Genomic DNA, 25,598 nt, shown 5'->3' with positions numbered 1-25,598 from the left:
CCCAGCTCAGCCTGATCCTAAACCCACCCCAAACTGCAGGGCTGTGAAAGCAAACCCGGCCCTGATCTCACCCTAAACCTGGCCTGACCCTAAACCCAGCCTGACCCTAAACCCAGCCCGCTCCCAAACCCAGCCCGACCCTAAACCCACCCCAAACTGCAGGGCTGTGAAAGCAAACCAGGCCCTGATCTCACCCTAAACCCAGCCTGACCCTAAACCCGGCCTGACCCTAAACCCAGCCTGATCCCAAACCCAGCCTGATCCCAAACCCAGCCTGACCCTAAACCCAGCCTGACCCTAAACCCGGCCTGATCCCAAACCCAGCCTGTTCCTGAGCCCAGTCTGACCCTAAACCCGGCCTGATCCCAAACCAGCCTGACCCTAAACCCGGCCTGATCCCAAACCCAGCCCGATCCTAAACCCGGCCCGACCCTAAACCCAGCCTGATCCCAAACCCAGCCTGACCCTAAACCCGGCCCGACCCCAAACCCGGCCTGATCCCAAACCCAGCCTGACCCTAAACCCAGCCTGATCCCAAACCCAGCCCGATCCCAAACCCAGCCTGACCCTAAACCCAGCCTGATCCCAAACCCGGCCTGATCCCAAACCCGGCCTGATCCCAAACCCAGCCTGACCCTAAACCCAGCCTGCTCCCAAACCCAGCCCTATCCTAAACCCAGCCTGATCCCAAACCCAGCCTGACCCTAAACCCAGCCTGATCCCAAACCAGCCTGACCCTAAACCCAGCCCGATCCCAAACCCAGCCCGATCCCAAACCCAGCCTGACCCTAAACCCAGCCTGATCCCAAACCCGGCCTGATCCCAAACCCGGCCTGATCCCAAACCCAGCCTGACCCTAAACCCAGCCTGCTCCCAAACCCAACCTGACCCCAAACCCAGCCTGACCCTAAACCCAGCCTGATCCCAAACCCAGCCTGACCCCAAACCCAGCCTGACCCTAAACCCAGCCTGATCCCAAACCCAGCCTGACCCCACACCCAGCCTGACCCTAAATCCGGCCTGACCCTAAACCCGGCCCGACCCTAAACCCGGCCCGACCCCAAACCCGGCCCGATCCCAAACCCGGCCCGATCCCAAACCCGGCCCGACCCTAAACCCAGCCTGATCCCAAACCCAGCCTGATCCCAAACCCGGCCCGACCCTAAACCCAGCCTGATCCCAAACCCAGCCCGACCCTAAACCCAGCCTGATCCCAAAACCGGCCTGATCCTGAGCCCAGCCCAAAGCTGGGATTGCTGGGCCCAGTGTGAGCTGTCCCCGGGCTCTGGGCCAGCCAAGGTGGCGCCCATGGGAGCCCAGGGGGAGGCAGGACCCTCCCCAAGGGCAGGGGGCACTGGTGGCCAGGGGACAGAGGGGACAATGGGGATGGGGGGCAGTGTCACGAGGGCAGCCACAGCTCCCCCTCCCTGATAAGGGACACAAAGGCCCCTCAGGGTCCCTCCCTGAGCCCAGCCAAGGCCCTTCTCTGCCCTCTGGCTGCTCCAAATCCCCTGGGATCGATCATTAACACACCTGGGGCCTCACAAATCCCCCAAAGCACGGCACAGCCCTCCCCCCGTCCCAGTCACTCCCAGTACAGGCTGGAAGGGAACTGGGGCCTGGCAGTGACTCAGGGGGCTTTGAGGCCAATTTTCCAGCAGGAAATGACCCAACCTCAACCAGGTTTGGGCCCAAAACCAGTTTCCTCATAATTTCTTGTGATTTTTCATCATTGCTGAGCTGGCAGGAGCTGAAATCCCAGATTTTATTCCTGACTGGGAAATGCCAACATTGGGAAATGCCAACATTGGGAAATGCCAACACTGGGAAATGCCAACATGCCCCTGCTCCCTCCTTGTGCTGCCCAAACCAGGGGGGCACCAGGAGAGCCTGAAACCCCCCAGGAGCACAGGGATGGGAGATCCCCAATGTCCCCACAGGGATGGGAGATCCCAATGTCCCCAAAGTCACAGGGATGGCAGATCTGGGAGATCCCAAATGTTCCCACAGGGATGGGACACCCCAATGTCCCCACAGGAATGGGACACCCCCCATGTCCCCACAGGGATGGGACATCCCAATGTCCCCTCAGGGATGGGAGATCCCAATGTCCCCACAGGGATGGGAGATCCCAATGTCCCCACAGGGATGGGAGATCCCCAATGTTCCCGCAGGGATGGGAGATCCCAATGTCCCCACAGGGATGGGACATCCTATGACGAGCCCCCCACCATGCCCAGGCCTTTTCCTGCTCTTTGGCTGCTCCAAGCAGGATCCAAATCCCTGGGATCCATCATTAACATCCCCCAAACCACAGCAGACCCCTCCCAGTCTCTCCCAGTACAGGCTGGAGGGGAACTGGAGCCCTGGCAGTGACTCAGGGGGCTCTGAGGCCGATTTTTCCAGTAGGAAATGACCCAAACATAAACCAGGTTTTGACCTAAAAACTGTCTCCTCACAATTCCTTGTGATTTTTCATCATTTCTGTGCTGGCAGGAGCTGAAATCCCAGATTTTATTCCTGACTGGGAAATGCCAACCTTGGGAAATGCCAACATTGGGAAATGCCAACATTGGGAAATGCCAACATCCCTTGGCTCCCTTCCTTGTGCTGCCCAAACCAGGGGGGCACCAGGAGAGCCTGAAACCCCCCAGGAGCACAGGGATGGGAGATCCCAAATGTCCTCAAAGTCACAGGGATGGCAGATCTGGGAGATCCCAAATGTCCCCACAGGGATGGGACATCCCATGACGAGCCCCCCACCATGCCCAGGCCTCTTCCTGCTCTTTGGCTGCTCCAAGCAGGATCCAAATCCCTGGGATCCATCACTAACACCCCCCAAACCACAGCAGACCCCTCCCAGTCACTCCCAGTGCAGGCTGGAGGGGAACTGGGGCCTGGCAGTGACTCAGGGGGCTCTGAGGCTGATTTTTCCAGTAGGAAATGACCCAAACCAAAACCAGGTTTTGACCTAAAAACTGTCTCCTCACAATTCCTTGTGATTTTTCATCATTGCTGAGCTGGCAGGAGCTGAAATCCCAGATTTTACTCCTGACTGGGAAATTCCAACATTGGGAAATGCCAACCTTGGGAAATGCCAACATGCCCCTGCTGCCTCCCTGTGCTGCCCAAACCAGGGGGGCACCAGGAGAGCCTGAAACCCCCCAGGAGCACAGGGATGGGAGATCCCAATGTCCCCACAGGGATGGGAGATCCCAATGTCCCCAAAGTCACAGGGATGGCAGATCTGGGAGATCCCAAATGTCCCCACAGGGATGGGACATCCCATGACGAGCCCCCCACCATGCCCAGGCCTCTTCCTGCTCTTTGGCTGCACCAAGCAGGATCCAAATCCCTGGGATCCATCCCTAACACCCCCCAAACCACGGCAGACCCCTCCCAGTCACTCCCAGTACAGGCTGGAGGGGAACTGGGGCCTGGCAGTGACTCAGGGATGTCTGGGGCTGATTTTTCCAGCAGTTTTTCCCCACTCACCGTCTCATCCTCAGGGGGTTCCTGCTGCTGGGGATGGTGCTGAGCACCCCCTGAGCCCCCCACCATGCCCAGGCCTCTTCCTGCTCTTTGGCTGCTCCAAGCAGGATCCAAATCTCTAGGATCCATCATTAACATCCCCAAACCACAGCAGACCCCTCCCAGTGGTTCCCAGTGCAGGCTGGAGGGGAACTGGGCCCTGGCAGTGACTCAGGGGTGTCTGGGGCTGATTTTTCCAGTAGGAAATGACCCAAACCAAAACCAGGTTTGGACCCAAAAACTGTCTCCTCACAATTCCTTGTGATTTTTCATCATTGCTGAGCTGGCAGGAGCTGAAATCCCAGATTTTACTCCTGACTGGGAAATGCCAACATTGGGAAATGCCAACCTTGGGAAATGCCAACATGCCCCTGCTCCCTCCTTGTGCTGCCCAAACCAGGGGGGCACCAGGAGAGCCTGAAACCTCCCAGGAGCACAGGGATGGGAGATCCCAATGTCCCCACAGGGATGGGACATCCCAATGTCCCCAAAGTCACAGGGATGGCAGATCTGGGAGATCCCAAATGTCCCCACAGGGATGGGACACCCCCCATGTCCCCACAGGGATGGGACATCCCAATGTCCCCAAAGTCACAGGGATGGCACATTTGGGAGATCCCAAATGTCCCCACAGGGACGGGACATCCCAATGTCCCCAAAGTCATAGGGATGGCAGATCTGGGAGATCCCGAATGTCCCCACAGAGATGGGAGATCCCCAATGTCCCCAAAGTCACAAGGATGGGAGATCTGGGAGATCCAAAATATCCCCAAAGCCACAGGGATGGGACACCCCCCCATGTCCCCACAGGGATGGGACATCCCAATGTCCCCTCAGGGATGGGAGATCCCATGACGAGCCCCCCACCATGCCCAGGCCTCTTCCTGCTCTTTGGCTGCTCCAAGCAGGATCCAAATCCCTGGGATCCATCATTAACACCCCCCAAACCATGGCAGACCCCTCCCAGTCACTCCCAGTACAGGCTGGAGGGGAACTGGAGCCCTGGCAGTGACTCAGGGGGCTCTGAGGCCGATTTTCCAGCAGGAAATGACCCAACCTCAACCAGGTTTTGACCCAAAAACTGTCTCCTCATAATTTCTTGTGATTTTTCATCATTGCTGAGCTGGCAGGAGCTGAAATCCCAGATTTTATTCCTGACTGGGAAATTCCAACATTGGGAAATGCCAACATTGGGAAATGCCAACGTCCCCCTGCTCCCTCCTTGTGCTGCCCAAACCAGGGGGGCACCAGGAGAGCCTGAGACCCCCCAGGAGCACAGGGATGGGAGATCCCCAATGTCCCCACAGGGATGGGACATGCCAATGTCCCCAAAGTCACAGGGATGGCAGATCTGGGAGATCCCAAATGTCCCCACAGGGATGGGACACCCCAATGTCCCCACAGGGATGGGACACCCCCCATGTCCCCACAGGGATGGGACATCCCATGACGAGCTCCCCACTCTGCCCAGGCCTTTTCCTGCTCTTTGGCTGCTCCAAGCAGGATCCAAATCCCTGGGATCCATCCCTAGCACCCCCCAAACCACAGCAGACCCCTCCCAGTCACTCCCAGTGCAGGCTGGAGGGGAACTGGGGCCTGGCAGTGACTCAGGGGGGTCTGGGACTGATTTTTCCAGCAGTTTTCCCCACTCACCGTCTCATCCTCAGGGATGGGAATCTTGCTGTCGAAGTAGGTGCTGAAGGGCTCCTCATCCTCAGCCTCGGGGGGCTGCAGGGGGCTCCTGCTGCTGGAGATGGTGCTGAGCACCCCCCCGAGCCCCCCGGGCTCCCCAGAGACATCCTCTGCAGGGACACAGAAAATGGGCTTAAAATCATAGAAATCTGGGCAGTTAGAAAGGAATTCAGGCTTGGCAAAGCCTGGGGAATGGTAAAGCTCAGCCCTGGGAATGTCAGGCCTTGTGGGTGCTGGATCAGGTGAAATTGCATCGGTGTATGATAAATATTTATTGATAAATAATTAATATTGGTGATAAATAATTGGTAAATATTATTATTGTTTAAAGAATCGTGAGAAACTGTGTTAGGGGTTTGAGGGGGATCACAAGAAATCCGTGCTTGGATGAAATCATTGGATACAATAGAACAATGCAAGTTTAATCATTAATAGGTAAATTATATAATGATAGAATATAAAACTACACCTGTGTAATCAGTATATGATAAATAATATCATTATTAGATATAATTATTGTTTAATCATAACCAGAATAATGAGAAACTATGTTAGGGGTTTGAGGGGGATCACGAGAAATCCGTGCTTGGATGAAATCATTGGATACAACAGAACAATGTCAGTTCAATCATTAATAGGTAAATTATATAATGATAGAATATAAAACTACACCTGCGTAATCAGTGTATGATAAATAATATCATTATTAGATATAATTATTGTTTAACCATAACCAGAATCATGAGAAATTATGTTAGGGGTTTGAGTGGGATCACGAGAAATCCGTGCTTGGATGAAATCAATGTATACAATAGAACAATGTCAGTTCAATAATTAATATTTACATTATAGATTGATAGAATAGAATATAAATCTGCACCTGTGTAATCAGTATATGATAAATAATATTATTAGATATAATTATTGTTTAAAGAATAATGAGAAACTGTGTTAGGGGTTTGAGGGGGATCACAAGAAATCCGTGCTTGGATGAAATCATTGGATACAATAGAACAATGTCAGTTCAATCATTAATAGGTAAATTATATAATGATAGAATATAAAACTACACCTGTGTAATCAGTGTATGATAAATAATATCATTATTAGATATAATTATTGTTTAAAGAATAATGAGAAACTGTGTTAGGGGTTTGAGGGGGACCATGAGAAATCTCTGCTTGGATGAAATCAATGTCGACAACAGAACAATGTCAGTTTAATCATTAATAGGTAAATTATATAATGATAGAATATAAAACTACACCTGTGTAATCAGTGTATGATAAATAATATAATTGTTAGATATAATTATTGTTCAATGTAAGAGGAATCATGAGAAACTATGTCAGGGGTTTGAGGGGATCATGAGAAATCTGTGCTTGGATGAAATCAATGTCTACAAAACAATGTCAGTTTAATAATTAATATTTGAATTATATAATGATAGAATATAAAACTGCACCTGTGTAATCAGTGTATGATAAACCATGTAATTATTAGATATAATTGTTTAAAAAATCATGAGGAACTACGTTAGGGGTTTGAGGGGGATCATGAGAAATCCCTGCCTGGATGAAATCAATGTATACAATAGAACAATGTCAGTTTAACAATTAATATTTAAATTATGTAATGATAGAATATAAAACATGTTCAGGTCAAAGTGTCAGGTCAGATTTGGGTCTGTACCCCTGACACCCTGAGCTCCTCAATAAAAGCACTGCTGGTGTTATATAATTAGAATCAAGAATCAAAATCAATAATAATCAATCATAATTAATAATCAATATCAATCAACCAATAATCATTCTGTGATTTTGTGTTCCTGAATGTCCACAGAGGGACAGGAGCCTTGAGCAGCCCTGCAGGGACAGGAGATCTCACAGGAGCCCCACAAGGCAGCACAGCTGATAATTAATTGATCACTAATTAAGTGATAAAGGGGTAATTGAATTAAAATACCCCACCCTGCACCTCTCAGAATCCCCTCTCCCTCCTGGTTCCAGGCTGAGATTTATTTATTTATTCCAGGAAATTTAAAATATATTAAAATATATTCCCACATCCCCATATTCCCAATTCCCACATCCCCAATTCCCATATTCCTATTTTCCACATTCCCATGTTCCCAATTCCCACATCCCCATTTTCCACATCCCCACCTTCTGCTCCAACACCAGCAGCAAAATCTCCATCCTGTGCTCTGTCCCAGTCCCTCACAACCCCACAGAACCCCACACTCTCTCCCAATCCTATACAATCCCACAATCTCTCCCAACCCCATACAACCCCACACTCTCTCCCCACACAATCCCATCCTCTCTCCAAATCCCACACAATCCCACACTTGATCCCAGTCCATACTCGACCCCACATTCTCTCCCAATCCTATACAATCTCACACAATTCCACATAATCCCACAGTCTCTTCCAATCCTAAACAACCCCACAATCTCTTCCAATCCTATACTATCCCACACCAATCCCACACACCCTCCCAACCCCACACTCACTCCCAACCCTTTACAATCCCACACTGTCTCCCAAATCCCACATAATCCCACACTCTCTCCCAGTCCCATACTCAACCCCACATTCTCTCCCAATCCCACACAGCCCCACACTCTCTCCCAACCCCATAAAACCCCACACTCTCTCCAAATCCCCCACAATCCCATACTCGACCCCACACAACCTTCCACTCACTCCCAACCCCATACAGCCCCACACAATTCCACGCTCTCTCCCAATCCCATACTCTCCCCCAACCCCACAAAATCCCACACTCACTCTCAATCCCACACTCTCTCCCAATCCTATAAAACCCCACACTCTCTCCACACACAATCCCACATTCTCTCCCAATCCCACACAACCCCACACTCCCAGTCCCAAACTCGACCCCACATTCTCTCCCAATCCCATACTCGATGCCAGTCCCATACTTGATCCCATACTCTCTCCAAATCCCACACTCTCTCCCAATCCCTCACAATCCCACACAATCCCACACTGTCTCCTAATCCCATACTTGATCCCATATTCTCTCCCAGCCCCACACAACACCACACTCTCTTCCAATCCCACACAATCCCACACTGTCTCCTAACCCCATACTCGATCCCATATTCTCTCCCAGCCCCACACAATCCCACACTCACTCCCAATCCTATACAATCCCACGCAGCCCCCCACTCTCTCCCAGTCCCTCACAATCCCACACTCGATCCCATACTCAACCCTATACTCTCTCCAAATCCCACACTCTCTCCCAGTCCTATAAAACCCCACACAGCCCCCCAGAGCCCCACACACCCCCCGAGCCGCACTCACTGCCTTTCTCCCCCGGTGCCATCCCCTCCCCTCCGCAGCCGCCGCGCTCTGAGCCGGCCAGGGCCGGGCCGGGCCGGGCAGAGCTGCCATTGCATCACCGGGGCCCGGCTCCTCCTCCTCCTCCTCCCCCGCCCCCGCCCGGCCGGGGCCTCCTCGGACAGGGGAGCCCTGCTGGGAACTGCCCAGGTGTGCTGGGAACTGCCCAGGTGTGCTGGAAACCCTGCTGGAACTGCCCAGGTGTGCAGGGAGCCCTGTCAGAACTGCCCAGGTGTGCTGGGAGCTGCCCAAGTGTGCAGGGAACTGCCCAGGTGTGCTGGGAATCCTGTCAGAGCTGCCCAGGTGTGCAGGGAACTGCCCAGGTGTGCTGGGAATCCTGTCAGAACTGCCCAGGCGTGCTGGAATTGCCCAGGTGTGCTCAGAGCTGCCCAGGTGTGCAGGGTTTCCTGTCCCAGCTCTCCCCCAGGACATCCCTGCCCAGGCTGGGCTGGTTCAGCTGGGCTGGGGGAGCTCAGGGTGCTGCAGTGGCTCAGCCCTGAACCCCAAAAAGCAGCGATGGGGCTGAAGGGAACACCCCAAAACACCCAGGGATGGCTGAAAGAAAGGGAAGGGGGGGATGAGGGCTCAGCCCCAGCACCCCAAAAGGAAGGGGGAGATGAAGGGAAGGTTTGGGAAGGTTTGGGAAGGTTAGGGAAGGGAAGGTAAGGTTTGGGAAGGGAAGGTTAGGGAAGGTTAGGGAAGGTTAGGGAAGGTTAGGGAAGGGAAGGGAAGGGAAGGGAAGGGAAGGGAAGGGAAGGGAAGGGAAGGGAAGATGAGGGGGTTCAGCCCCAGCACCCCAAAAGCCCAGGGATGCCTGAGCAAAGGGGGTGCCCCCCGTGCCCCCTCACCATAGGACGTTTTCCTCTCCATGTCTGAGGTGCCCATGGGGGAGGCCTTGCCCTGCTCTGGCAGCTGCTTCACTCCGGACACATCGGCTGGGGAGAAAAAGGGGAAAATCCTGTCAGGGTGGGTCAGAAACCTGCACGGCAAAAATTCCTCACTCTCTGTGCTGAAAGGCAGAGACTCACAAAAAACACCCCACTGAGGCTGTGGAGAAATTCCAAAATTAATGAACAGCACTAAGATCACAAGTGTGTAGTCAGATAAAAGTGTGGAATATCACAAAGTAGAAAACTTATGAGTTTAGAGTTTTAAAGTATAGTAATAAATAGGAAAAATTTTAAGGTGTTAAGAATTTTTAACTTTCTGTGCTGAAAGGCACAGACTCACAAAAAACACCCCACTGAGGCTGTGGAGAAATTCCAAAATTAATGAACAGCACTAAGATCACAAGTATGTAGCTAGTTAAAAGTCTGGAATATCACAAAGTAGAAATTTAAAGTGTAGTAATAAATATGAAAAGTTTTAAGGCAGAAACAAATTGTTCTTCTTTTCCTTCTTCTCCCTAAGTTTAAGCAGTATTTTGTAATTAATAAAAAAAGTCCACAGTGCAGACTTAGAGTATTTAGTTCAAAAAGGAAATAATTTAAGTATCATTCCTTAATTAAATAATTTAACCTTAAAAGACCTCATAACAAAAGACAGTTAACCAAAGGAAGGAAGGAAAGAAAGCAGGAAGGAAAAGCAAGGGAGATAGAGAAAGAAAGGAAGGAAAAAGGAAAGGAAAGGAAAGGAAAGGAAAGGAAAGGAAAGGAAAGGAAAGGAAAGGAAAGGAAAGGAAAGGAAAGGAAAGGAAAGGAAAGGAAAGGAAAGGAAAGGAAAGGAAAGGAAAGGAAAGGAAAGGAAAGGAAAGGAAAGGAAAGGAAAGGAAAGGAAAGGAAAGGAAAGGAAAGGAAAGGAAAGGAAAGGAGGAAGAGAGAAAGAAAGAGAGATGAAATGAGAAAGGAAGGGAAAGAAAGGAAAAGAAAGGGAGAGAGAGAGAAAGAGAGAAAGAAAAAGAAAGAAAGAAAGAAAGAAAGAAAGAAAGAAAGAAAGAAAGAAAGAAAGAAAGAAAGAAAGAAAGAAAGAAAGAAAGAAAGAAAGAAAGAAAGAAAGAAAGAAAGAAAGAAAGAAAAGAAAGAAAGAAAGAAAGAAAGAGAGAGGAGGGTGGAAGGAAAAGAAAGGGAGAAAGAGAAAGAAAGGGAGAAAGGGAGAAAGGAAGGAAGGAAAAAGAAAAGAAAAGAAAAGAAAAGAAAAGAAAAGAAAAGAAAAGAAAAGAAAAGAAAAGAAAAGAAAAGAAAAGAAAAGAAAAGAAAAGAAAAGAAAAGAAAAGAAAAGAAAAGAAAAGAAAAGAAAAGAAAAGAAAAGAAAAGAAAAGAAACAAAATGAGGAAGGAAGGCAAAGAAAAGAAAGGGAGAAAGAAAAAGAAAGAAAGGAAAGAAAAGAAAGGAAAGGAAGAGAGAAAGAGAGAGAGAGAAAGAAAGAGAAAGAGAGAGGAGGAAGGGGAAGGAAGGAAAAGAAAGAAAAGCAAAGAAAGGGAGAAAGAGAGAAAGGAAGGAAGGAAAAGAAGGAAAATAAAGAATAGGAAGGAAAGGAAAGGAAGACAGAAAGAGAGAGAGAGAGAACGAGAGAAAGAAAAGGAGGAAATGAATTCCCGCCGAGTCCAGGGGCAGCCGGGCCGATTGTGAAAGCCCAGCCAGGAACCGAGTGGGGAATTTCCCTGGTGTGCAAATCCCATCCCAGCCCTTCCCTGCACCCCAAACCCTCCCAGCCCCGGCACCGGGAAGTGGCTCAAGGGCAGCTTTAACTCCTTCAGCACCGGGGGTTTCATTAAAATAAATACATTTTTAATGTATGGGTTTAAATTAAACCCACGCAGGAACGAGGCAGGACCTGGAATGGGGCTGGGAAGGATCCAGGAGCTCAAACCCCCAGGACCAACAAAGCACCAAATCCTCTGTCAAACCCCATCAGATTGGAAAGGGAGATTTCCATAAAAACAAAGGAATATTGGTGCAGGGAGGATGCAACAGGAAATCACCAGCCAGGGACTCAAATGAACTCCAGCTCTGATCCCTCACACACAAACTTTTCCTTCTTTTCTAAGCACCAAACCTCACAGCTTCCATTTAAAAAACTCCAAACCAAAATAAAAACAACACCAAAAAAAAAATAAACCAAATAAACAAAAAAAATTAAAAATAATAATAAAAAACAACCTAAAAAAATACCCAAAAAACCCAAGAAAAACCCCAGAAAAGTTTACCAAAAAGCCAATTTTTCTCCAAAAGGTGACCCAGAGCTGCGCCCCGGGAGGATGAGGAGGGAGATGTTGGGGAAATGTTCGTTGTGCGCCCAGCCCGGTATCGGCCCCAGGCTGGGAGGGGCAGGACGGGGCCCCTTTATCGGCCCCAGCAGCCGCAGGGCCGGGCTGGGAGCGCCCCCGGCCCGGGGAACGGCCCAGGGCAGGCACAGAGAGAGAGACGGCAGGGCAGCCCCGGGCAGGGGAATCACCCCAAAACCCAGCCTGAAATCCAACCTAAACCTGAAATCCAGCCTGAAATCCAGCCTGAAACCCAGCCTGAACCTGAAACCCAGCCTGAAATCCAGCCTGAACCTGAAATCCAGCCTGAAATCCAGCCTGAAATCCAGCCTGAAATCCAGCCTAAACCCAAAATCCAGCCTGAAATCCAGCCTGAAATCCAGCCCAAACCCAAAATCCAGCCTGAAACCCAGCCTGAAACCCAGCCTGCAATCCAGCCTGAAATCCAGCTCAAACCCAAAATCCAGCCTGAAATTCAGCCTGAAATCCAGCCCAAACCTAAAATCCAGCCTGAAATCCAGCCCAAACCTAAAATCCAGCCTGAAATCCAGCCCAAACCCAAAATCCAGCCTGCAATCCAGCCTGAAATCCAGCCCAAACCTAAAATCCAGCCTAAAATCCAGCCTAAAATCCAGCCTGAAATCCAGCCCAAACCTAAAATCCAGCCTGAAATCCAGCCTAAACCTGAAATCCAGCCTGAAATCCAGCCTGAAATCCAGCCCAAACCTAAAATCCTGCCTGAAATCCAGCCCAAACCTAAAATCCACCCCTAAAATACAGCCTAAACCTAAAATCCAGTCTTAAAATCCAGCCTAAACGTAAAATCCAACCCTAAAATTCATTCTAAAGCTACAATCCAGCCCTAAAATCCAACCTCAACCTAAAATCCAACCTCAACCTAAAATCCAACCCTAAAATCCAACCCTAAAATCCAGCCTAAACCTAAAATCCAAACTAAACTGAAAATCCAGTCCTAAAATCCAGCCTAAACCTAAAACCCATCCTAAACCTAAAATCCAAACTAAACTGAAAATCCAACCTTAAATCCATCCTAAACCTAAAATCCAACCCTAAAATCCAACCTCAACCTAAAATCCAACCCTAAAATCCAACCTCAATGTAAAATCCAGCCTAAACCTAAAATCCACCCCTAAAATCCAACCTAAACCTAAAATCCAACCCAAAAATCCAACCTAAACCTAAAATCCAGCCTAAACCTAAAATCCAAACTAAACTGAAAATCCAACCTAAACCTAAAACCCACCCCTAAAATCTAACCTAAACCTAAAATCCATCCTAAACCTAAAATCCAACCCAAAAATCCATTCTAAAGCTAAAATCCAGCCCTAAAATCCATCCTAAACCAAAAATCCAACCTAAACCTAAAATCCAGTCCTAAAATCCAACCGAAACCTAAAATCCAGCCTCAACCTAAAATCCAACCTCAACCTAAAATCCAGCCTAAACCTAAAATCCAACCCAAAAATCCAACCTAAACCTAAAATCCAGTCCTAAAATACAACCTAAACCTAAAATCCATCCTAAACCTAAAACCCACACCTAAATTCCAACCTAAACCTAAAATCTATTCTAAAGCTAAAATCCAACCCTAAAATCCAACCTAAACCTAAAATCCAGCCTAAACCTAAAATCCAACCCTAAAATCCAACCTAAACCTTAAATCCAACCTAAACTGAAAATCCAACCTAAACCTAAAATCCAACCCTAAAATTCATTCTAAAGCTACAATCCAGCCCTAAAATCCAACCTCAACCTAAAATCCAACCCTAAAATTAATTTTAAAGCTAAAATCCTGCCCTAAAATGCATCCTAAACCTAAAATCCAATCCTAAAATCCAACCCAAACCTGCCCTGGGAGAGAGAATTTTGTCTCCTCCTGTCACCTAAGAGCAGACCCCAAATCCCACCTGGCTGTCCCCTCCTGTTGTGGGGACTCCACCCTCAGCCTGAGCAGCTTTTCCATGAAGGAAATCAGGGAATTCTCCTTAAAATGCAACCTAAACCTGTCATGGATGCCTTTCTGTTTCATCCTGTAATTTGGAAATAGAGCCTGACCCCACCTGGCTGTTTCCCCTCCTGTCAGAGAGTTCTGGGGATTCCATCCCTGGCCTGAGCAGCTTTTCCATGCAGGAAATCAGGGAATTCTCCTTAAAATCCAACCTCAACCTCCCCTGGATGTGTTTTTGTCTCCTCCTGCAATTTGGAAGCAGAGCCTGACCCCATGTGGCTGTCAGGGACTTGTGGGGACTCCACCCCTGCACCTGAGCAGCTTTTCCATGACGGAATTTTCCCTAAAATCCAACCCAAACCTGCCCTGGATGCCTTTTGGTTTCATCCTCTCATTTGCGAGCAGAGCGTGACCCCACCTGGCTTTTCCCCCTCCTGTTGTGGGGACTCCGCCCTGCACTTGAGCAGCTTTTCCATGAAGGAAATCAGGGAATTCTCCTTAAAATCCAACCTCAACCTGTCATGGATGCCTTTCTGTTTCATCCTGTAATTTGGAAGCAGAGCCTGACCCCACCTGGCTGTTTCCCCTCCTGTCAGAGAGTTCTGGGGACTCCGCCCTCACCCTGAGCAGCTTTTCCATGAAGAAATTTTCCTTAAAATCCAACCTCAACCTGCTCTGGATGCCTTTTTGTCTCCCCCTGCCCCCTGGGAGCAGAGCCCAAAGCCCACCTGGATTTCTCCCCTCCTGTCAGGGAGTTGTGGGGACTCCGCCCTCACCCTGAGCAGCTTTTCCATGCAGGAATTTTCCCTAAAATCCAACCCAAACCTGCCCTGGATGCCTTTTTGTTTCATCCTCTCACCTGGGAGCAGAGCCCGACCCCACCGGTGTCCCCTCCTGTGCTGGGGGAGCCACAAGGTCCCTCCTGAGCCCCCTTTTTTCCAGGCTGAGCCCCCCCAGGCCCCTCAGCCTCTCCCAGACCCTCCTGTCCTGCCCTGAGGAGCCAAAGCTGATCCCAGGACTCACCTGTGCCCCCTGGCTGAGCCTGGCATCACAGTGGGCACTGCAGGGTGCCCAGGGAACGTTCCCTGTGCCCACCCAGGTCAGAACAGGGCACCACAGGGTCCCTGTGCCCACCCAAACCTGGGCAGGGCACCACGGGGTCCCTGTGCCCACCCAAACCTGGGCACCACAGGGTCCCTGTGCCCATCCAGACCTGGGCAGGGCACCACGGGGTCCCTGTGCCCACCCAGCCCTGAGCAGGGCACTACGAGGTTCCTGTGCCCACCTCACTCAGAACAGGGAACATTCCCTGTGCCCACCCAGCCCTGCCCTGGGCACCACCAGCTCCCTGTGCCCCTCCAGCCCTGGGCAGGACACCACGAGGTGCCTGTGCCCATCCAAACCCGGACACCACGAGGCGCCTGTGCCCACCCAAACCTGGGCACCACGAGGTCCCTGTGCCCACCCAAACCTGGGCACCACGGGGTCCCTGTGCCCACCCAAACCCGGGCACCACTAGGTGCCTGTGCCCACCCAAACCTGGGCACCACGGGGTCCCTGTGCCCACCCAAACCCGGGCACCACTAGGTGCCTGTGCCCACCCAAACCCGGGCACCACGAGGTCCCTGTGCCCACCCAAACCTGGGCAGGGCACCACAGGGTCCCTGTGCCCACCCAAACCTGGGCAGGGCACCACAAGGTCCCCATGCCCACCCAAACCTGGGCACCACAGGGTCCCTGTGCCCACCCAAACCTGGGCAGGACACCACGAGGTCCCTGTGGCCATCCAAACCTGGGCATCACGGGGTCCCTGTGCCCACCCAAACCCGGGCACCACGAGGTGCCTGTGCCCACCCAAACCCAGGCACCACGAGGTCCCTGTGCCCACCCAAACCTGGGCATCACAAGGTCCCTGTGCCCACCCAAACCCGGGCACCACGGGGTCCCTGTGCCCACCCAAACCCGGGCACCACGAGGTCCCTGTGCCCACCCAAACCCGGGCACCACGAGGTCCCTGTGCCCACCCAGCCCTGGGCACCACGAGGTCCCTGTGCCCACCCAGCCCTGGGCACCACGGGGTGCCTGTGCCCCCCCTGCAGCCATGGCTGCTGCCGCTGTGCCCACGTGTGCAGCCAGCAGTGAACAAAGGGCTTCTTGTTCTGCCCCCACCCTGCTGTGCCACGAGATCTTCCACAGCCTTGGGCTCACCCTGGGCTCATCGTGTTCCTGCTCATCCTGTTCCTTCCACAGCCCCGGGCTCATCCTGATCCTCCCCACAGCCCCGGGCTCATCCTGATCCTCTCCACAGTCCTGGGCTCATCCTGTTCCTGCTCCCCTGCTCCTTCCACAGCCCTGGACTCATCCTGATCCTGCTCCTTCCAACACCCCTGGGCTCATCCTGCTCCTGTTCCTCCAACAGTCCAGAGCTCATCCTGGGCTCATCCTGCTCCTCCCAACAACCCTGGGCTTATCCTGTTCCTGCTCACTCTGGGCTCATCCTGTTCCTTCCAACAGCCCCGGGCTCATCCTGCTCCTGTTCCTCCTCAGCCTGGGCTCATCTGGCTCCTTCCAAGAACCCTGGGCTCATGCTGTTCCTCTCAACAGCCCCGGGCTCATCCTGCTCCTGTTCCCCCCTACCCTGGGCACATCCTGCTCCTGCTCACCCTGGGCCCACCCTGTTCCTCTCAACAGCCCCGGGCCCATCCTGCTCCTTCCACACCCCTGGGCTCATCCTGCTCCTGTTTCTCCTCACCCCGGGCCCATCCTGCTCCTGTTTCTCCTCACCCCGGGCCCATCCTGCTCCTGTTCCTCCTCACCCCAGACCCATCCTGCTCCTGTTTCTCCTCACCCCGGGCCCATCCTGCTCCTGCTTCTCCTCACCCCGGGCCCATCCTGCTCCTGTTTCTCCTCACCCCGGGCCCATCCTGCTCCTGTTCCTCCTCACCCCAGACCCATCCTGCTCCTGTTTCTCCTCACCCCGGGCCCATCCTGCTCCTGTTTCTCCTCACCCCGGGCCCATCCTGCTCCTGTTCCTCCTCACCCCAGACCCATCCTGCTCCTGTTCCTGTTCCTCCTCACCCCTGGACTCATCCTGCTCCTGTTCCTCCTCACCCCAAACCCATCCTGCTCCTGTTTCTCCTCACCCCAGACCCATCCTGCTCCTGTTTCTCCTCACCCCAGACCCATCCTGCTCCTGCTCCTGTTTCTCCTCACCCCAGACCCATCCTGCTCGTGCTCCTCCTCACCCTGGGCCCATCCTGCTCCTGTTTCTCCTCATCCCAGGCCCATCCTGCTCCTGTTTCTCCTCACCCCAGACCGATCCTGCTCCTGTTCCTCCTCACCCCAGACCCATCCTGCTCCTGTTCCTCCTCACCCCAGGCCCATCCTGCTCCTGTTCCTCCTCACCCCGGGCCCATCCTGCTCCTGCTCCTGCTCCTGCTCCTCCCGGGCCAGCCTGGCCCCGTGCTGGGAGCAGTTCCTGCCATTGAGCTCGGCCCTTTGATGTGGGCTCTGAGCAGGGCCGGGTCCCGCAGGGCCCTGACGGATCCTCCTGGGCTGGTTTGGGGCTCACAGCTCGGTTTGATCCATGCACAGACACCCTGCAGGCTGGGGAGCTCCTTACTGGTGATACTGGTGGCACTGGGAGCTCCTTACTGGTGGCACTGGGAGCCCCTCACTGGTGGCACTGGTCACACTGGGAGCTTCTCACTGGTGGCACTGGGAGCCCCTCACTGGTGGCACTGGGAGCTCCTCACTGGTGGCACTGGTGGCACTGGGAACCCCTCACTGGTGGCACTGGGAGCTCCTCACTGGTGGCACTGGTGGCACTGGGAACCCCTCACTGGTGGCACTGGGAGCTCCTCACTGGTGGCACTGGTGGCACTGGGAGCCCCTCACTGGTCACACTGGTGGCACTGGGAACCCCTCACTGGTGGCACTGGGAGCTCCTTACTGGTGGCACTGGGAGCTCCTTACTGGAGGCACTGGGAGCCCCTCACTGGTGGCACTGGGAGCCCCTCACTGGTGGCACTGGGAGCCCCTCACTGGTCACACTGGTGGCACTGGTGGCATTGGGAGCCCCTCAGCTGCCCTCTGAGCCTCAGGCCAGCCCTTCCAGGTGAGGTCTGGCTGGGAGCCGTGGGCAGAGCCCAGGTGGGCACTGGGCACTCAGCCCAGGTGAGCTGGGTGGTGCCAGCTGCTGCAAGGCCAGCCTGGCTGATCCCAGGGAGATTTCCCAACATTCCTGCTCTGATTCCAGCTGCTGACCCCACACAGCCCTGCTGGTTCCAGCTGCTGACCCCACACACCCTGCTCTGATTCCAGCTGCTGACCCCACACAGCCCTGCCCCAATTCCAGCTGCTGACCCCACACACCCTGCTCTGATTCCAGCTGCTGACCCCACACAGCCCTGCTGATTCCAGCTGCTGACCCCACACAGCCCTGCCCCATTTCCAGCTGCTGACCCCACACAGCCCTGCTGATTCCAGCTGCTGACCCCACACAGCACTGCCCCATTCCAGCTGCTGACCCCACACAGCCCTGCCCCATTGCAGCTGCTGACCCCACACAGCCCTGCCCCAGTTCCAGCTGCTGACCCCACACAGCCCTGCTGATTCCAGCTGCTGACCCCACACAGCCTGCTCTGATTCCAGCTGCTGACCCCACACAGCCCTGCCCCAATTCCAGCTGCTGACCCCACACAGCCCTGCCCCAGTTCCAGCTGCTGACCCCACACAGCCCTGCCCCATTGCAGCTGCTGACCCCACACAGCCCTGCTCTGATTCCAGCTGCTGACCCCACACAGCCCTGCTGATTCCAGCTGCTGACCCCACACAGCCCTGCTCTGATTCCAGCTGCTGACTCCACACACCCTGCTCTGATTCCAGCTGCTGACCCCACACAGCCCTGCCCCATTCCAGCTGCTGACCCCACACAGCCCTGCCCCATTCCAGCTGCTGACCCCACACAGCCCTGCTGATTCCAGCTGCTGATCCCACACAGCCCTGCTCTGATTCCAGCTGCTGACCCCACACAGCCCTGCCCCGATTCCAGCTGCTGACCCCACACAGCCCTGCTCCTCTGCTGGGCCAAGGACCTGGCAAACCTCAGCCTGTGCATGGATGGACCTGTGGGGTCACCCTGGGACAGCACGGGGGGATCAGCCCTTGGGATCATCCCTGTGGGATTCCATCCCTGTGGGATCACTACTGTGGGATTCCATACCTGTGGGATCACTACTGTGGGATTCCATCCCTGTGGGATCTATCCCTGTGGCATTCCATCCCTGTGGGATCACTACTGTGGGATTCCATCCCTGTGGGATCTATCCCTGTGGGATCCATCCCCATAGGATCCCACCCGTGTGGGATCACCCCTGTGGGACCCATCCCTATAGGATCTCTGTCCTGTGGGATCATCCCTGGGACATTCCATCCTATGGAGATCCCATCCCTGGAGGATCCACCCCTTTGGGATCCATCCTTATAGGATCCCATCCCTATGGGGTCCATCTCTGTGGGATCACCACTGTAGGATCCATCCCTGTGAGATCATCCCTGCCTGATCCATCCCTGCAGGACCATCCATACAGGATCCAACTCCGTGGGATCCCATCCCTTTGGAATCATCCCTGTGGGATCCCATCCCTGCAGGATCCATCCTTGTGGGATCATCCCTGTGAGATCCCATCCTGCAGCATCACCCCTGCGGACTCCATCCCCGCAGAATCCCATCCCTATGGGCTCCATCCCTGTAGGATCCACCCCTTTGGGATCCATCCCTATAGGATCCCATCCCTATGGGCTCCATCCCTGTAGGATCACCCCTCTGGGATCCATCCTTATAGGATCCCATCCCTATGGGCTCCATCCCTGTAGGATCACCCCATTTGGGATCCATCCCTATAGGATCCCATCCCTGTGGGCTCCATCCCTGTAGGATCACCCCTCTGGGATCCATCCTTATAGGATCCCATCCCTATGGGCTCCATCCCTGTAGGATCCATCCCTATAGGATCCCATCCCTGTGGGCTCCATCCCTGTAGGATCACCCCATTTGGGATCCATCCTTATAGGATCCCACCCCTATGGGCTCCATCCCTGTAGGATCACCCCTTTGGGATCCATCCCTATAGGATCCCACCCCTCTGGGCTCCATCCCTGTAGGATCACCCCTTTGGGATCCAGCCCTATAGGATCCCATCCCTATGGGCTCCATCCCTGCAGGATCACCCCTCTGGGATCCATCCTTATAGGATCCCATCCCTATGGGCTCCCTCCCTGTAGGATCCAGCCCTATAGGATCCCATCCCTCTGGGCTCCATCCCTGTAGGATCCACCCCTTTGGGATCCATCCTTATAGGATCCCATCCCTATGGGCTCCATCCCTGTAGGATCCACCCCTTTGGGATCCATCCCTATAGGATCCCACCCCTCTGGGCTCCCTCCCTCCCTGCCCCGCTGCTGCCCAGGGCAGGATCAGATGCAGGCAGGGCTGACCTGGGCTCTGCTCCTGTCTCACCCCCACCCTGGGCAGGTTGGACCAGTCAGGTCCTGCCCCCATCCCACGCTCTGGGGCTGGCATCTGCCCTGGGCACAGCGGGGCATGGGGCACCGAGCCTGCCCTAGGCAAAGAAAGGGCACCAAGCCTGCCCTGGGCACAGCAGGGCACAGGGCACTGAGCCCACCTTGTCCTCAGCAGGGCACCGAGCCCACCCTGGGCACCGAGCTGGGATCTGCCCTGGGCATAGCAGGGCACGGGGCACTGAGCTTACCCTAGGCCGGGCACAGAGCTGGGATCTGCCCTGGGCTCAGTGGGACACAGGGCACCGAGCCTGCCCTGGGCACAGGGATGGGATCTGCCCTGGCACAGCAGGGCACCGAGCCTGTCCTGGGTGCAGGAGGGCACTGAGCCTGTCCTGGGCACAGGAGGGGCACTGAGCCTGTCCTGGGCACTGAGCTGGGATCTGCCCTGGCACAGCAGGGCACTGAGCCTGTCCTGGGCACAGCAGGGGCACCGAGCCAGAACCTGCTCTGGGCACAGGAGGGGCACCGAGCCTGTCCTGGGCACTGAGCTGGGATCTGCCCTGGCACAGCAGGGCACGGGGCACTGAGCCTGCCCTGCTGACCCCGGGGTGCCCTGGTGCCCTCCTCTCACCACGAGGGTGACCCGGTTACTCCACACCCCGAAACCAACAACACCTGCAGGGAGGAGCAGCTCTGCTCCCGCCCTGCTCAGTCCCACAACATTTAGAAGCCAGCCCCTAGATTTAGAAACCAGCCCTCAAATTCAGGAGCCAGCCCCAGATTCAGGAGCCAGCACGTGATTTAGGATCCAGGCCCAGATTCAGGATCCAGCCCCCAGATTTAGGATCCAGGCCCAGATTCAGGATCAGCCCCAGGTTTAGGAGCCAGCACATGATTCAGGATCCACCCCCCAGATTTAAGAGCCAGCCCCCAGATATTTAGGAGCCCCAGATTAAGGATCCGGCCCTCAAAATCAGGATCCAGCCCCAAAATTTAGGATCCAGGCCCAGATTCAGGATCCTGGCCCAGATTCAGGATCAGCCCCAGATTTAGGATCCGGCCCCAGGTTTAGGAACCAGCCCCAGGTTTAGGAACCAGCCCCCATATTCAGGATCCATCTCCCACGTTCAGGATCCAGCCCGTTCCTCCCATCGTGGGACGGGGCAGCTGCCGCGCACCTGCGCGTTTCCATCGCCGGGGCTGAACCAAACCCACGCAGCCACGGCGCCGTTACCGTCACCACCCGCTCCGCAGCTCCTCCCGTTACCGGCGCCGCGGGGGAACCGGAGCCCGCTCTGAGCCCGCCCGTGGACCTTGCCCGGGGCCAGGCAGAACCCGGAGCCCTGTCCGGTGACAGCGACACTCCCGGGCCTGGGGACACCGCGCTGCGGCACCGGGAGCGAACCGGAGCTGGCACCGGGGATGGAACCGGAGGTGACACCGGGACCGAACCGGAGCTCACACCGGGACGGGAACGGAGCTGACAACGGAACCGGAGCTCACACCAGGGACAAACCAGAGCTGGTACCGGGACGGAACCGGAGCTGGCACCGGGGACACGGCTACACCGTCCCGGGCAGTTCGATCGCCCCGGGGCTCCGCACAGAGCCCCGGCACCCCCAGCCCGAGGGAGGGACGAGCCTGGGGTCCCCCAAACCCCGGCGGAGCGCAGCGGGCCGGACCCGGTGCCGCCACCCCCGGCGGGGACCCCGGGACACCCCAAGGTCACCGGGGGGACCCCGAACCCCCGCGGGCAGTGCCGGGGGCGATGGGCGGCGGCTCCGGGACCCCCTCCCGACCCGCACCCGGGGGTCCCGCAGCACTTCCAGGGGACCCCCGGGCACCCCCGGCACCGGAATCCCCCGGGACCCCCGGACCGGAGCCGCCGGTACCCCCAGGACCGGAGCCGCCCCCTACCCATGGCACCGGAGCTCTCCGGTACCCCTGAGACTGGAGCCCCCGCAAACCCACCGGGATCCCCGGTACCGGAGACCCCCGGGACCTCGAGGCCGGAGTCCCCCGGTACTCCCGGTACCGGAGCCTCCCGCTACTCCCGGAGCCCCCTGGTACTTCCGGAGCCGGAGCCCCCGCGATCCTTGAGACCGGAGCGCCCCGCAAAGCCACCGGCACCCCCAGTACCGGAGCCCCCCGGACACCGAGATCGGAGCCCCCCGGTACCCCCGGTACCGGAGCCCCCCGCAGCACAGCCGGGACCCCGCCGGGATCCGCCCGGTACCGCCCACCGAGGGTTCCCCCCATCGCTCACCGGCCCCGGCCGCCCCCGGCCCCGCCGCCGCCACATGCCCGGCCCGGGCCGCGTCCCGGCGCAGCGAGCGCGTCACGGGGGGCGGCACCGGGGGCGGCACCGGGATCCCGGGGTGGGGCCTGAGCCCGACTGTGGGTGCCGGGCTGGGGGCTGAGCCCTCAGCGTGGCAGCAAACCCCAGTTTGGGGTCCGAGGTCCCGGTTTTGCACCCCAGCTCCCAGTTTGGGTCCCAGCTCCCAGTTTGGGGTTCCAGGATGGCAAACAGCGTCCCAGGTCCCAGTTTGGGTCCCAGCTCCCAGTTTGGGGTCCCAGGATGGCAAACAGCGTTCCAGGTCCCAGTTTGGGGCACCAGGATGGCAAACAGCGTCCCAGTTTGGGGCGCCAGCTCCCAGTTTGGGGTACCAGCTCCCAGTTTGGGGCACCAGGTCCCAGTTTGGGGTCCTAGATCCCAATTTGGGGGCCCATGTCCCAGTTTGGGGCACCAGGATGGCAGACAGGTCCCAGGTCCCAGTTTGGAGCACCAGGCCACAATTTGGGGTCTCAGGTCCCAGTTTAGGGTCTGAGGTCCCAGTTTGGGGTCCCAGCTCCTAGTTTGGGGTCCCAGCTCCCAGTTTCGGGTCCCAGGAGGGCAAACAGCATCCCAGGTCCCAGTTTGGGGTCCTAGATCCCAATGTGGGGGCCCAGGTCCCAGTTTAGGGTCCCAGGTCCCAGTTTAGGGTCTGAGGTCCCAGATCACAGGTTGGGGCACCAGGATAGCAGCCAGAGCCCCCAGGGCCCAGTTTGGGGTTTCAGGTTCCAGTCTGGGTTCCTAGCTCCCAGTTTGGGGCCCTAGGTCGCAATTTGGGGTCTCAGGTCCCAGTTTGGGGCACCAGGATGGCAGCCAGGGCCCCCAGGTCCCAGTTTGATGTCCCAGCTCCCAGTTTGGGGCTCCAGGTCCCAGTTTGGGGTCTCAGTCCCTCAGTACAGCCCCTAAAGGGGGATTTGAGCCCCAGTGAGGCCCCAGGAGGGTCCCCAGACCCCTCCCCACACCCAAGAGAGGTTTAGGATGGGCACAGGGAAAGGTTGTGCCCCCTGAGGGTGCTGGCACTGCCCAGGGCATGGGCACAGCCCCGAGGCTGCCACGAGTGCTTGGACAGCGCTCCAGGGATGCCCGGGCTGGGATTTTAGGGTGCTCAGGGTGGGATTTTGGGGTGTCTGTTCAGGGCCAGCAATGGGCAGCAGCAGCCTGGCATCATTAATGGTGCTGCCAAACGGCCAAATCCTGGGAAAATGATAAAATCCAGGAGGTGTGAGACTCCACCAGCCCCAGCCCTGACCTGACAGTGCAGGAATAACCCAAAAAAATATTCCTGAAAATGGGAATTACCCAACTGGAGGCCTCGCTCCCCACCTGGAACCAAGTGGGAGTGACCCCACAGGCAGCCTGGAGCTGGGAAACAGCACAAAATCCCCAAATTCCAGCTGGTTTGGGCTGGGAAAATGCCCCAAATCCCCAAACTGCCCAAATTCCAGCTGCTCCGGGCTGGGAATCTGCCCCAAACTGCTCCAAAGTGCCCCAAACTGCACAAAATCCCCAAATTCCAGCTGGTTTGGGCTGGGAATCTGCCCCAAACTGCTCCAAAGTGCCCCAAATCCCCCAAATTCCGGAGGGTTTGGGCCCCAAACTGCCCCAAAGTGCCAAATTCCTGGGTGGTTTGCCCTGGGAAATCGCTCAAAATCCTCAAATCCCGGCTGGGCTGGGCTGGGCTGGGAACTGCCCCAAAATCCCCAAATCCCGGCTGCTTTGGGATGGGAAAATGCCCCAAACTGCCCAGATCCTGGCTGGTTTGGGCTGGGAAATTGCCCCAAAATACCCCAAATGCCCCAAACTGCCCAAATCCCGGCTGGGCTGGGAATCTGCCCCAAAGTGCCACATATTCTCCAAATCCCGGCTGGTTTGAGCTGGGAAATTGCTCAAAATCCCCAAATCTCAGCTGGTTTGGGGAGGGAAACTGCCCCAAATTTTCCCAAACTGCCCCAAACTGCTGAAAACCCAGCTGGTTTGGGGAGGGAAACTGCTCCAAACTGCCCCAAACTGCTCCAAAGTGCCCCAAACTGCCCCAAAGTCCTCAAAGCCCAGCGGTGCTGGGATAGGAAAGTGCCCAAACTTCCCCAAACTTCCCCAAAGTGTCCCAAAGTGCCCCAAACTGCTCCGGGCTGGGGGTGATGCCAGGGTAGGGTGGGTACTCACCCAGCTCGCAGGCAGGGCTGGGTTTGCCGGGCATCGCTCCCGCTGCCCCCTCCGGATCCGGGCACCGTCCTGGCACTGTCCGAGCTCTGTCCGGGCACTGTCCCGGCTCTGTCCCGGCTCTGTCCTGGCACTGTCCCCAAGGCTGTCCTGGCACTGTCCTGGCTCTCTCCTGGCACTGTCCTGGCTCTGTTCCTGGCACTGTCCGGGCTCTGTCCTGGCACTGTCCCGGCTCTGTCCAAGCCCTGTCCTGGCACTGTCCGGGCACTGTCCTGGCACTGTCCCGGCTCTGTCCTGGCACTGTCCCCAAGGCTGTCCTGGCACTGTCCTGGTACTGTCCCGGCTCTGTCCTGGCTCTCTCCTGGCACTGTCCCGGCTCTGTCCAAGCCCTGTCCTGGCACTGTCCGGGCACTGTCCTGGCTCTCTCCTGGCACTGTCCTGGCTCTCTCCTGGCACTGTCCTGGCACTGTCCTGGCTCTCTCCTGGCACTGTCCCCTCCCTATTTAAGCGCTGTCCCCTCCCTGTCCCCTCCCTGCCCCGAGCAGAGTTCCGAGGAAGCTCCGAGGCTCCTCAAAGGCTGCCGATCATTAATTAACTGCTCATTAAGGCGCTTTGATGAAGCCATTAAGCCGCTTTGATGCCGCTCACGGGCCGGGCCGGCGGCTCCGCTGATCGGGGCCGGACTCTGCTCGGGCAGCCCCGGGACGTGCGGGCCGGACCGTCCCGAGCCGCGCTAAAGAACGGGCAGCGATAAGGGAACCGCTGAGTCAGCACCACCTGGGCACAGGTAAGGAGGGCACGGGGCTGAGCGAGCC

General features: G+C 55.7%; 1 protein-coding gene across 4 annotated transcripts in view; it reads right to left on the bottom strand.

Annotated features, from left to right (window-relative positions):
- Positions 1–22,679, bottom strand: part of SLC11A2 (solute carrier family 11 member 2) — a 72,279-nt gene extending 49,600 nt beyond the window's left edge. The window contains exons 1-3 of one of the 4 annotated variants that reach the window (XM_074530985.1): positions 22,558–22,679; positions 9,444–9,530; positions 5,185–5,333 (exon numbers count right to left, since the gene is read on the bottom strand). In XM_074530985.1, coding sequence (XP_074387086.1) covers positions 5,185–5,333; positions 9,444–9,480 — 186 coding nt within the window. In that variant the 5' untranslated portion in view covers positions 9,481–9,530; positions 22,558–22,679. Of the gene's footprint in view, positions 1–3,495; positions 3,506–5,184; positions 5,334–8,559; positions 8,640–9,443; positions 9,531–22,557 lie in introns of those variants that run through there. The other 3 variants (XR_012577577.1, XM_074530986.1, XM_074530987.1) reach the window with 3 other exon arrangements.
- Positions 22,680–25,598: the final 2,919 nt, after the last annotated feature.

Source organism: Zonotrichia albicollis, chromosome 33 (assembly GCF_047830755.1).
Source record: "Zonotrichia albicollis isolate bZonAlb1 chromosome 33, bZonAlb1.hap1, whole genome shotgun sequence".
Classification (NCBI taxonomy): domain Eukaryota; kingdom Metazoa; phylum Chordata; class Aves; order Passeriformes; family Passerellidae; genus Zonotrichia; species Zonotrichia albicollis.
Note: the sequence above shows the minus strand (reverse complement) of the source record. Positions and strands in the feature narration are given on the sequence as shown.